The sequence below is a fragment of the Calonectris borealis genome, chromosome 4 (genome assembly GCF_964195595.1).
Source record: "Calonectris borealis chromosome 4, bCalBor7.hap1.2, whole genome shotgun sequence".
Lineage (NCBI taxonomy): Eukaryota > Metazoa > Chordata > Aves > Procellariiformes > Procellariidae > Calonectris > Calonectris borealis.
The window spans coordinates 34,141,512-34,155,957 of record NC_134315.1 but is presented as its reverse complement, the minus strand read 5'-3'; the positions used below and the strand labels follow the sequence as shown (position 1 = coordinate 34,155,957).

The 14,446-nt window shown below is 35.1% G+C and overlaps 1 protein-coding gene across 3 annotated transcripts in view; it reads right to left on the bottom strand.

Annotated features, from left to right (window-relative positions):
* The window catches only part of MICU3 (mitochondrial calcium uptake family member 3), a 59,062-nt gene continuing 44,616 nt past the window's right edge, over positions 1 to 14,446 (bottom strand). For 2 of the 3 annotated variants that reach the window (XM_075149163.1, XM_075149164.1), the window contains 4 exons: positions 12,436 to 12,544; positions 11,313 to 11,470; positions 8,216 to 8,290; positions 1 to 2,459 (listed from right to left, as the gene is read on the bottom strand). In XM_075149163.1, coding sequence (XP_075005264.1) covers positions 8,222 to 8,290; positions 11,313 to 11,470; positions 12,436 to 12,544 — 336 coding nt within the window. In that variant the 3' untranslated portion in view covers positions 1 to 2,459; positions 8,216 to 8,221. The remainder of the gene's footprint in view (positions 2,460 to 8,215; positions 8,291 to 11,312; positions 11,471 to 12,435; positions 12,545 to 14,446) is intronic. The other variant, XM_075149162.1, reaches the window with a different exon arrangement.

Sequence of the window (14,446 nt, the reverse complement as noted above, 5' to 3'; positions counted from 1 at the left end):
TCAGTTTCCAGTGCATTTATTTTGAAATAAACAAGAATATTATATGCATATATTCATATTTATATTAAATAACTTACTATTAAACATGAGAAAAAAAGACCTCTTAAAAACTAATCTGACACTTTCACATTCTACTTTGTATTAAGTGACTATACTTAGGAAATATATAGAAAAATGATAAAATTGTCTCAAGCCAGCCATAAAAGCAAAGTGCACTATTGCCTAGGGCAGTGGAGGAGCAAAATGATGATGGTGCTGCTGCTTCCTCCAAGGGGAGGATCACTGTCAGTAGGCAGCAGTGAATGAAGAGGAAGGACGGGAACCCCTTCAATAACTCCCTATCCTTTCTTCCCATTTTTTGTCCTTCATCACTGAAGTAGCAAATTGGGTCTTGCATATGCTGACAAGAAGCAGTGAGACAGTTCTCCGTACCAGGACGATACATTGAATACAATTAATTCCCTAAATGATCACACAGGGATTGCAACTTATCCATGTTCTGTTGTGTCTTTATCCCAATTTATTCAATTTTTCTTGTCGGTAGTTTAAGGATACCAAGGTGGAAATTTGGTAAGTATTTATCATGAAATATTGACTAAAGTAGCATCGTTCAAAAGCTTTCTGAACTGGCTTTTTCTCAGATAAAAGCCACACCTAGCACTTTTTTCCCCTAAGATTCCCAGAGTGAAATTTCTTAAAAAAAAATGTTCCTTTTCATTTTGTTTTGATTTTTAGCAGAGATGTATATTATTGTAAATTAAAATTTCTAAAATTAGGTGTACTCACACAGATGCTATACATCTTTTCTATTCACATGTGATGTAAGATGGTATTTGAGCAACATGTGCACTAAATACAATTTTGAGAAGTTTGCTTCCAGGTATTTGGAGTAATAAAAGATTTAAAACCATTATTTTGGTTCTATTTTAATTGTCAGACTCCACCAAATATTTGCCTTTCTGATAACAATTTATGGGCATTACTTTTAGTGTGTGTGTATTCAGCTAGAAATATTTCAAGGCATAGATTGTTCCTAAATAGATACAGACTTATTTAATTTCCAGTGAACCTTTTCAAGAAGTATTTCTTTGGGTTTAATTCACACCACCCAACAATCACCTTGAAAGGGAGTAAGGAAAAACGCTGCTGCTGAATAGAAAAAAAATAGAAAAGAAAAAATAGAAAGAAAAAATCCAGAGAATATGAAAACTTAACGTAACAGTGTCCTTACCACTGTTTCTGTAACATCTAAACCTACAGGGCATGAAAGGTTGTGGTGGCTACTCATTGCCTCCACAAACTTTGTAAGGCCTAATTTATGTCTAATATTTGATACGTAATATTCAAATAATATTACTTAGTGAATGTTACTTAGTTACAGTTACTCTGTACTGCTGCATGCATTCATGTTTTGTTTTGCTTTTTTGTTTGACACAAACACAAGTTATCTATTTTTCAGATACTGCATTCCAGAGCAGCAAATTAAATAACTATAATTTCTACTCAGTGCCACATCTTACTTCATATAAAAGTGCACTATTCACAAGAAACACATGAAGTTTTACTCTACCAGAAATATATCAGTGAATTTATATGTATGGCAATAAAATTTATAATAAATATTACAAAGTGTGTGTTACTTAACATGAATTTGAACATTTTGACTTTTCTTCAACACACTGCTCCTAAGACATCTTAAAATCTGTACTTTTTTTTTTAAAGGATAAATTAATAAACATAATAGTAAGACTTGGAGAATCTGAACATTATAGTCCATACAGTACCTTTCCTAGGTAAATACCTATCATTCACATTATAACCATAACAGCTTTACTCTTTTTAAAGTAACAGCTTTGTTAGCTTCTAAGAATTTAATTTGTACATTCAACTTGTATACAATTGTTATGCTACTTAGTGTATTCTCATTCCCAATTTAGCACAAAATTTTAATAGTGCTCTTCTGAAAGCAAATTCACAGTCTAAGCTCATGTGAGGCAGTTTCTCTTCATTGCCAAAACCAGGTGTTTGCCTACCCAGGTGTAAAACTTTTTTTTGTTTTCTTTTAAATGACAAACATATCTCAAAATAATAAAAAATAATATTCAAAATGTATTCTTAAAAAAAAAAAAGACTTCTGCCAATCAGGTGATAGTTTGTCATTTAATTAAAATACATACTTTAAAGCAGTTGTAAGAGTTGATGATCACTACATTAAGAGGAAGAGAAGTCCTGTGTTTAGTACTGCAGCTGGAAGATTCATGATTCACCTGGGTTAGTTTGTTCTTCATTAAGAATTCATAGGAATAAATATTTCTAGACAGTGCAGATAATCCTTCTTTCTTCTTCCTTTATCTCAGCGTATCTCGTCTCCGAAATTGCTTCCATAGATCTCTGAGATGTTCACTGGTTACAGTCATCACACAAGAGTAATATTCCTTCCAACCATACTTTGGAGTCTCCTGTGAAATGTGAAAAACATACAATTGGAAAAAGATACCATTCACTAAATTCCTTAATATTACACTAAATCTGACTCGCACTCATACAAACTAGATATATGTTTTAATATTAAAATCATGAAAGATCAAATACTTTTATGGCTCAGAAGTACTTCTGTAAAATGAGGGTTATAGATCTGTACACAGGTTAAGTATTCAGAATGCATCCTCAGCTCACAGCACACAGTTAGCATTCAACAAATAGCTTATGTATATTAAAAGCTGTAAGAAAAGATTTCCTCTTTATTCAGGTATGTCCTGCTCTCTCTCTCGTTTCATTTCTTGCTTCTTCATGTCGACACTGTACTAAAAAATTCACCTCTAACACCAAATAAAAAGCATAGAAAATTATTGAAGTTCATGAACTGAGGCATTAGGAAAAGCCAAATACAAACCAGGCAGATGCTATGAAAGCTTCTTTATACTAGGTCACCTTAATCCTAAACTGCATTGTAGTTCACTGACATTAGTAAGTGCCCACTGAATGGAGAAGAGTATCGTCCAAAGGCTGGCCTGGGAGATTCACTAGACTCTATGCTGTTATCACTGGATCTCATTATTTCTTCCGCTATTCCTACCTTCAGAAGCCTATTTTAACAGTAAGTACAGAAAGATGGAGAGGGACTAAATATTATATTCAACTGGGGAAAGAGGTTAAGTAAGGAACAGGAATGAATTGTAATTGTAGGTAAGTCAGAAGCATTTACAAGTAATTTTAAATTATAATCCATCTTAGAAATTAAGTCCAGTATCTGGAGGTAAACGGTTACAGTGTCAAGGTCAAAGATTGTCTGATAGATTGTTTTGGTTGAACTGAGTGAAGAAGTTAAAAATATTGCGACATTGCAGTATATTAAAACCAACCATTAGAGAGTGAAGCCTACCTTTCATTTATTCTTATTACTCATCTTGTGTAATTAAAAAGCACAGAACATTATGCAGAAGTTGTAAATATTCAGAAAACAATCTAATCCACAGCAGTATATAATCCAGATTTAAATGAAGTATTAAAAACAATACTTACATGAATGCATAAGAAAAAGCACATTCAGTTGATTAACCAGTGCTTTGAGATATGCATTTATATTTTATTTTATGAAACAGGTTCAGAGAAATGTTCATGAAAATCAGTAAAAGAAACACTGAAGTACATTAACTGTTCTTCTACTTATTTCTAATGTATGCACATTCTTCTTGTATCGACTCTCACTGTACCAAATCCATATAAAGAACTTTTTGTCCACATACTCTGCAATGCTTTCACATTTCACTTGAACATTTTCCTCCCACTGTAACCAGGTATGTTTTAAGTTCTAGTCAGTTTTAAGAAGAAAAGTCTGGGTTCTGTAATTTTCAGTTACTTTTGTAAGATGAATCAGTAAGGTGTGCCTATCACACACTTCCCACTTTATCTGCTTTAGAGAAGAGGTAAGCAACAGTCTCTTCAACTAATAAGCAACAGCCTCTTCAGTTTTTTTTTAAAGCTATCTCTTATGATAGATGTATTCAACTGCTGTATATTAGGAAAGTATGGAAATTAAAAGCTTTCAAAATATTAGCTACATGACACATCTTAATGTTGCTTGACTGAATGAAGTATTTATAGAAGACAGCAATTCATTCCTGAAACATGACTAGCAATGAGGTTCTGAATCCATAGCTTGAGTCTCTCATGTCTTTCTCAAAATGAAATTTCCTTCCCCAATCAGTCCAAGACTGTTTGTAGCTATTAACTATTACTTCCTAAAAACCTTTAATCAGAAATTTAGAAGCCCCACAAAATTCAGAACATCTAAAAACCAGTTCTTCTAATGCAAAACCCGTAAGATTTTCAAGAAATTACTGGGACTTACAACTTATTTTCCAGATTTACAATTGTGACATATGATATTTATTTTCAATACTTTAGAAGTGAACAAAATTGGAATTACAGCTTAAGTATCTACTACAGTTACTGGGCACACAAAGAGTTTAGCGAACAGTACTTTCAGATGGACTTGGATCGCTCCTGAAGCTGCCCTCTAGCATCCTTCTTCGGAGATTAACCTTTGAAAGGGCTTCCTTAGAAATGTCCTGGATAACCCCTCCATCAGGCATTCAAAGTAGAGTCCTCCTCTCAGCTTTGTTAGGCAGTTCTCTCTACTAACGTGTTTTCTTCTGCTCTCCCTGCAGCGTAGGCAAAGGAGTTGCCTGCCGATGAGAGTCAGGCTCTGTGGCCTGCAGGGAGAGCAATGCAGAAAGACAAGCCCTCCCAGAACCCTGCCGGCTGTTTGGACCACACAGAGCTTGTACAGTTGTTCCCCAAGGAGAGATTTTCATTATTTATTATAAGGGTATAACATTCTTTACGCTGTTAAGTAAATTGCATTAGTGCAATTTAGAGATACGTAACGTACAGCACAACGTGCTGTTTATCCCTTTTCAGGGTGCAGATTCAAAGTATGGTATAATCTATGGTACATATGCCAAGTATCTTCATCTCTTTCACCAGAGTTCTACGCTTACCAGAGAAAGTATATCAAAGCATAGACAATGATCTGTACATTTATATTTGGAACAAAGTAAAATTAGGTGTATTGCACCTAACTTTGGGATATAATTGCAGCAGATTTTTGTATTTCACGCACATTTATATGTTTCTTTGTACATCTGACTGAAATTTAACTACCGAATTGAAATTGTTCAGTTTCAGATCGCCAATGATTCCATCTTTATTATCTTTTCAATTTATAAACTAAGTAGAAAATAATTATTTTTAGAATTATGTAAATTCACTTTCACTCCACACTGTACGGCAAAGACAGAATTAGTTCCATTCTCCACAGGAACTAACTCCAAATCACTTCACATGTGTTTCGGCTACAGTTTCCATTTCTATTAACTGACATTTGCAACAAACTTTAATAAATATTTACAACAAATTTGAAGAAATACTGTAAGTTAAGTAACACTTTGCACAAAAAGGAACTCGGAATAGCTAACAACTGGATATGTTACTGTAGTTCATCACAAAAGACAAGGAGCAGTTGCTCAAGTGAAGAACAGTAGCTGACTAATGTGTCTGCAAAGATGAGGGAATTTTATATACTTGAGGTTTACAGTGCATTCTTGAGTGCACAGGGAACAGATATCTGATACGGACCTACACAAGCAAGCTTAGGTACCAGAAAAATTCTTGTTATAGCATCCAGGAGCTCCAGGTGGGAAGACAAGCAGGGTAAATAACAGCTACCTCTACACTATGTCAGTGAGGCTGCCTGTGGCCAGGTCAGTGCACTGAGAACTCACCTGGTTTCCCTGTCTGTCTCCCAGTGCGTAGTGTAGACATACTATTATTCAACTTTACATTTTTTTTCTTGAGAATGACTTTATACAGAGTGAACAAAATCTCCCTTTATAAATCTCCCCTGTGTATTTTTCTCCAGCCTACTCCATCTCAAAAGATGAATGAATGATTTATTGCCTGAATTCAGATCTCTGTCAAGGTGTCGATGTATGTAAACTTGATGCTTTTACCACAGTCTCTTTTTTTGTCACCAAGCTCATTTTATTACGCTTGATTATTAGAGATTGGATTCTTTTGTGTCGCTGCATCACTTGGTCATATACCCTTAACTGAAATTAGGAAAGTATCATGACTGTATAATTTTGCCAGTTTCCTGTAAGAGCTGTTCCGTATCTTGAAAAGTTTACAGTTTAAACAATACTTGATATGCAACTACAGTGTAGGTTGTGGCAGAATTAGTGGGGACAAAAAGACAAAGTACTCCTAAAATGATTTTTAAAAGGACATGGGAAATGAAGAAAGGAAGTTTTGAGAGTCAAAAGTTTCAAAGAGATGAAGTTACATAAAATTAATCTAAAGCCATGAACTTCCTCTTACGTGACTGGTGAGTTGGATTACTAAAATGTTGGTTTAACTATTTCATTAATCATCTACACTTCCCAGTACACATTCCCACTTCCCAGAAACCAGACGCTTTGTTAAGATCAAATTTCCTTTTCTGTTCCTCACATATTAGTACAATGCTTCAGTATTTGGGTTATACTCATAAAGAGGATGTATAACTTAAAAAATGTTAATAGTTAATGAAAATAATAAAGAAATAATCCTATGGATGCTAAATGTTGTATGTATGAGAAAAGTGTATGCAGATCAAATGGAACTTGACTTCTTTCTAGGAGGACAGATCAGCTGCGTAAGCCTGGATGTGCCCCAAGCCATCTTTACTGCTGAATTTCAAAGAACAAGCCTGGTCAAAAGACGTGACACTTCACTGAAAAAAAAAAAAAATGGCATGAAGAGTTCCAAAGAACACAGTTTGGGGTACATGACATGCTGTGCCACGGGAATAGGTCAATGGTTTAGATATATTCCCCCTCCTTTACCTATCTTCCACAGGGGTTTACAAAAGGAAAACATCAGTGGGACTGGTGAGCTACCAGTCTGGGTAAATGGACCTCACCTCTTATCCTTACTTAGATTTTCCACTGTGCTGGAAGCCAGCCATCACCCCAGATAAACAGGATCCAAGACATTTCTGCTTAGTGTACCTACATTCCTCGCTTTCCTGCCATGCCGTTTCAGAGTTAGGGAAGAAAGATTTAAACCAGAGGCCCAGCACTCCCAGTGGCATACAAGTGCTCAGAGAGGCATATGATAGGAAAGGGGAGGATTCAGAAGGTCAGGTGCCAATATGCTGATGTATGGAGGCATCTGAAGATGGTTATTCAACAAGAAATCTCAGCTTAATATTGTGCCTCAGAATTAAAACCAGCAAGGGAATGACAGTCAAACCCTCCTGGCTCAGGAGCACGAGATGTGCTGGCTACTCCACGAGGTCCACTCACACCAGACCACTGCCCATGGGGCCTTGTTTGTCATGGCATACATCGCTTTGTTCCTCCCCATCTGGGACCTACATGAGCTGTTAAAGCCTTCATAGCAACTACTGCAAAGTCTATAAATATAAACAGGAAAAAAGTGCTGGCACCAAAACCTTAAATTGCAAAGGAGCAAACTCTTGCTTTATGCAAGAAGAGAAATGTCTACTAACGCATTTCTGCTGTGTCCACCATGTGACAAACAGTTTCACAATATGGCTACAGAATATGCACACCCCAGTTTTTACACTGAAACACACAGTACAATCTAATTGTAAGAATGAATATTCATGTAGCGGATACGCAGAAACAGCCATGGTGGTCCTGTGTGGGCACAGTGCCGAGTTTTGAAAATTGCTAGTATAGCATTCATCGAGCCAAAACCACATTATTGTTTTCAAAGGTGTAACTGTATAAATCTAAGTAAAATCAAGTTACTACAGTTTCTCAGGAAGAAAAAACTGCCTCTACAATCTTCATCGGTAAATACTTATTAGCTGTAGGTACCTGAGAAATTACTTGAAAAGTGGTCACAGGACAGACATAAAACGGCAACAGAAACTATGAAAGAATACTTTTCCTTATTTCAAACATAGTACAAAATCGCAGCTTGCTTACAAAACAGTGACAGTGCGAGTCAATCATTGCCAACTCCAGAATAACATTCTATTCCTTCAGTCAAAAACACAACATGACGCTTTGAGCTACCACATTGCTTACAGTCAGATAACCTATTCCTGAATTTTGGAACGGGAAACAAAGCAGTGACAGTTTAACATTCAGCCATTCCTGCAAGCATGCCAGCACACTCAGACTGGGCGGCTAACACATACCGTCATTTATCTGCTATAGAGTTCCTTCCTCACGCAGGATTTGAAAGTAGTATACCTCTGTATAGGTTTGTAGCCCTGTGGAGCAGAAGATGGAGAAGTGCACAGATGCAGACAACATGTGAAGGCAGCCAGAGGTAAGCATAAGACAAGGGTATCATGAAAATACAAAAAAATGGCTTTAAGTGACGAATAGCTAGAAGATACAGTATAGTATGTGCTAGGTAAAATGTTTATCATTTAGTCATTAAGTTCCAAATCTTTCCATTTAAAAATGGAATTTATAAAGGAAAGGGAATCTTCTTATATATTTTTAAATTAAAAAAAAAAAGAAAGGAAATTACTATTTTAAACCAAACAGCAAGCAAAAATAAAGCTTTTCATGTTTGCACATTTTAATAGGTTTATGGCAATACTATGACTGACCACCTGATGGCAGCTTAATATACTACTTTGTTTCAAACTACTAAAACCAAAAAAGGTTTCAGATTATAATACTCTAATCCAGAAAGAGAGAAATTTCATTTGATAACCTCTTTAAGACATTTACTTTTCCAAAAACGTATCTAAAATATATGTTAAAATGAACATTTATTATGTTCCTATAAGGGGTAGTACCTGATCTTCCTCAAGTTTGTAAGTTTATGGCTAAGCTTTTAAATAGGACAAAGCCGGTAGGTACTGACTGACCTTTCAGAACTCCAGTTTCATTGGACTTGTGTAACTCTTTGCTCTTAAATATGTTTGCTTTTGTCAGACTATGTAACTACAAAATGTCCTTTTCTAAAATACAAGGTCCTACTACCAAGCCCTGTGATGCCCTCAAGATTCTTCTTGGCAAACATTTTAGTAAAACAACTTTTAAAAAAGTTGAATTACCGAGTATTAGATGTTAATTGTAAAATCATACTTCAAATCATAGGCCTATTTAAACCGTTAGTTTTTGGAGTGATAATCAGAGACTACATTGATTTGGGCAGACATTAACTGTAGGATACGTAACATGAAAATCAGGCATTTACGCTTCATAAAGAGGTTCAAATTTCTCACGGCAAAAATTTCGATGTTGCTACAAAATACTGCATAAGCAGAAGCTATAATGTTCTTTTATTTGTGTAGTGGAATGGACCAAATCTTAATATGGATTCGAAACACAGTTATTAACAAAGAAAAGGTTAGTGATTTGTTAGTTTTGACTTAGCGCAAGACAACATTTGAGCCCTCCACACTGTAGGAGCAAGAAGGGGAACTTTTACTTCCGGCCACACTAAATACTGCGTAACTTTAATGTACAAACAATAGGAAGCAATTAATGACACTTTCTGCCACTTTGTTCTGGGCAAAAGGTTCTTATGTGTTTTCTTCTTTTCTTTCTTAACCAAGATTGGGTGAGGGGCATTTATTAAACTGAAAAGGCAAATTTTTGCAGAGTTTTTACTACTACCCACTCTTGGAAAAATCAGGGTTGTGTGACACTTACGAAACCTTACTGGAAATTGTAATTCCTAAGTTTGGTACTGTAATTGTCTTGGAATACTACCAATTAGTGAAGAGAATGCATTTTTCTGAATAATCTAACAAGTCTGCATGTAGGCATGTCTGAATATAACTGAATTATAGGATCAAGTCATGATCATCTCCTATGCAATCCAGGAGATATCTCATATCTAATTAAAATTAGACATATCATTTATGGAAGACCATGCTATTCGTCTGAACATACTTAACTATTCTTTATAGTTCTTTTACAGTCTACTGGAATATTTTATAGTGGCCTAGGCAAAAGAAAGATACATGCATAGTACTGAATAGTGCTGGATGATATAGATTCTTAAGGATTATATGTGATTTCTGTCATGCGTTTTGTGAAACAGAAACATGTAATACGTTTACAAGAATTACTTAGTGAGCAGACTGTTTTCTGATCAAATTAACATACATTGCACACTTACAATCAGTAAACAATTAAAACATATAGCTGAACATCTTGAAACGGTTATGAAACAATAATCATTCCCACACCATAATAAAAGGAATTGAGGACCAACAAGGAAAGAAGTTTGTTACAAATGCAGTGGTTGTTATCCACATTTTACATTTGATCATAATATTACAAAAATAACAAGCAAACTATTAGACTCAACACCACTTCACAGAAAGTTCTAAAATTATATTTAGGAAGCTAACTGAAAACGACTAAAATTACATAACAGAAATAATGTACTGAAATGTGAATTTCGGAACCGTAATACAGTTCAAGACTTATGTCTCAGGGATTAGGTTGTCAGTAAGAACACCATTTTACATTTAGTTAAAAATGTTAACACCTGTCATATGAAGAAAAAAAAGTGACTTTTATTGATCATACTCTAATTAAAAATTTTTCTGCTACTATAAAATTCCCCTGTACTACACAGAACCTGAAGAGGGCAGCAAGGCCTATACATTCACCTAAAAGGCAAAGCATGATTTACAAGCTTGTTCCCTATGAAAATTTTCTGCAAATAATTTCCTGCCCTCTAGCTGCTTCTAATTTAATATATTAGATACAGGGTTAAATTATCAAAAGCAACTTTGAACTAGAATATACCATTGTTCAGCACCACTTCACTAATTCTTTATTTGAAAATTAAAATTATTTTCTGCTGCAACTCTTTCCAACAGTCATTATCAACACTTGGTATTTTAAATAATGTTTTAGAAGAGCCAATGGTTGACCTTTAACTAAACTGCCCAAGTTTGAGAGACAAACTCTCTTTTCCCTGCAAACAACCCAGACATAATTGCTACCCTTGTTAAAATTCTTAATGCCAATCTATCAATCACACAATACAGAAAAAATGACAGTATGCAGAGGATTTCTCATCTCCTATTTGGTTTGTGTACTATAAAGGTATATTATGTCCTCTATGCATTGCTTTCTAATAAAAAAAAAATCAAGAATTTAAGAAGGCATTTATTTTATAGACTGCTTCAGGATTTCTATAAAACATATATCTTTAAACATATGCACTGTTGGTTTGCAACCTACTGGTGCTACAGGTAAGTACTGGTAAGTAGTAAAGTCAACTAAGATAACTATAAAAATTAGAATCCTTACCCTAAACCCTCGATTGAGTCTGTCTTTCATAATGCCGATAAATTCTTTATAACTCAACTGGTCATCTCTGTCGACATCAAAAATCTTGAACACTGTGTTCACCAAATGTGGTGAAAGCTTCACACCTGTGGCTACATACACAGCACGTTTAAATTCATCTGCATAAAGAGAATATTAGAAGAAAAAATAAAATACATGAATTTAATCCTACTTTGTGGACAACATACTATGAAATACAAGTAAACTTTTAACTTGAGTTTTCACATTTAAACACTCAAAAAATACTAAAATGTGAAAATCAGGATTGAATTTCACAGTTCTAAACCAAGTAGTTCTCAACTGACATGAAATGATACTGCTTAATTGGTATCGATTATTTTACACAAAAGATAACAGTCCATATACTATACTATGTGTAATAACAAAATTAGAAAATCATATTATAATTAAACCTATGTTACATGTATACTGATGGCATCTACTTAATTGACACAAAACAGAACCGAAGAAATAGAGCACAGAGAAAACAGTATACTCCTTTGGTAAGGCCACATGAGGTAGGACTATGCTGGTGTTACTGTGTCAGACCCATGAAGATGCTACTTCAGGAGAGCACATGAGTCTGACCACTTCACATATTCTTCACCTTGCACTCCTCAAGCATCTCAACTGGTGTATTAAGGATTTTAGTCAGTACATACTTGCCTAGTTCTTTCAGCATCCACTTACTGATTTGTTCAACAACCTGTCTAATCCCATTTCGGACCTTCTGATACTGTTTCCTTCTACAACCTTTGTAGAAGGCCAGATTCCAGATGTCCACTGTGTAAAGAAATGCTTTTGTTTGCTTTAAACTGATCTCTTATTGGTGTCATCAAGTGCCTCTTAACTCTTGTATTGTAGGATTTGGTGACCAACTATTCTGCATTCAGCTTATCCACCACTTAAAGTTTTATCGTATCTCTTATGATATGACCAAGCCTTCTCTTCTCAAAGCTGGAGTCCTAGCGTTTTTAACCTGAGACATTAAAACTACAAACTAGGAATTACAAAACATTTTTGTATTTTTGTCAACAGTTCTGTATCTTTATCAAGAGATTTTTATAAAAATATAAATACTTACCTTGACCTATGGAACGACTTGCAAAATTATACATTTGCATTGCAATTGTAAAGTCTTCTAGGTTGTTCAAGAACTGGAAAAATGATCTAAACTCATCAAATGTGATACCCTAAAAAATAAAAGAACAATATGCACCATAAGAATTATCAGTAGTGATGACAACTGAATAAATAAACCTTGCAGTTACATATGTCTACTTCATTTAAGAATAGATACTACACTCATTGAAAAAAATAGAGATTTGTACTGAAAGTCAATAAAGTAAAGAATTGGAGTCTCCTGAGGAATGCAAGATGTCTTTCCTCTTTGCCACTGCAATGGTTAGCAACTCTCACCCAAAAAGCAGTCAAAAATATTGTTCCATTGCTTAAGGCAATCTTTAAGAATTCCAGGATTATTACGATATGGCAGTTAATATTGAGAATAAGAGTCCAGGTTTGTATGAATATTGGAATATGTTTACTACTGAAAACCTGCAAACCGCTATTGTATATATATGTGAGTGTATTGGCTCACATAGATACATTGAATCATAAACATGTTATGATCTAACTTAAGCTCTGTACTTTAAGATGAAGGTTTTTACATATCCAGATTTAGACACCTAGGTCTCTTCAGATGATACTCCAAGTATCAAGTATTGCAGGGTTTGTCCAGCTTTTTAAAAAATCTTTTACATTTTGACTAGACTTCAGAATCTTTTCTATGAAAGTTTCTCTGAAAGTGCTGTTGTTAAAAGAGCTTATATTTTCTTCTTTCCTTATGATATTTGTTCTGCTTTTCTCTCATTTTAGCTACAAATCCAAAGACCTAGTAAACTACCTCTAAATCAACCTTAAACTACCTCTAAACCTTAAACAGAGACTTCGAATTAAGCCAGGACCATTGCCTGTATCTCATTCTCTGTGGTCTGTCAGCCATTCTGAACATGGGATGGCATTCTTCGTCAAACCTTTATCTCCGTGGCCTCCTTTAACTATCATTCTTGGCTATTCTTCTGTCTGCTTTTATCCTTTTATCCTATTTAACTACTTCTCTTTGAAAATAAACTTGAAGACAATAGAAAGACCTGTGGCCTTTCTGTTCCAACTGAAATCTTGACCTACATCTCTCCTTGAAGATATACATAGTCATTATGGTATGGTGTGGCAGAGGAGAAAATGGCAGAGGTTGGGCATAAACCCATATGAAACAGCAAGTAATGTGGTAAATGTGGACAGCGACATAATATTGTTAAAATAAAAGACTTAAATAGGCCTCCACCCACTTGAGATGTAAACCACTGCTTAAGTGATCCCACCTAAGCTCTAGCTAAGATTTATAAACTGTTTGATTGGAGAGCTTGACCCGTCTCCATCATTAATCGCTTTTCTCAACAAGCGTATCTGTTCTCTGTTTCATCCTTTGCAATTGGGAGGAAACTCTCATAGACACAAGGAGAACCACCTCCTTATTCTCCTTTAAATTTTTATCTTAAAAGCTTAATTTACTAATACTAACCAATACTGTCTTCTTGTTCCGTTGCATTTGATATCTAATAGTTTATGTCCAAGTTCTGTTTCTTGCACTCTGTTTAGACTGAAAACTCTCTGGGACTGGAATAATTTTGTCATGTATTTGTGAAATACCTAGATCGGTGAAACTTCAGTCCCCAGCTAGGACCCTCAGGTACTATGGCACAATAGCAATAATAGAAAATGGCCATCAAAGTCTTGAGCTGACATTTTTGGTTCACAATGATTTTTAAAAACCCTTTATTTGCACCAATTTGACTGTAAAGATTCTGAATGTGGGAGATACTGTAAGAGGTCAGGCTACTGCAAAAATGCTGGCTCTTTCCAGCATCTCTATGTAACTAGAGAGGAGATGATCAGTCTAGATGGAACGTAGTAGCCCTTCCACAGGTAAGGCTGAGAACCACTGGTCTACAAACAAGCGTTTTTGCAGCTTCTGTGTTTCCAGTTGAGATGAAAACTGCTGCCATGAGTTGACACTGGGGATGAAGCAAGGA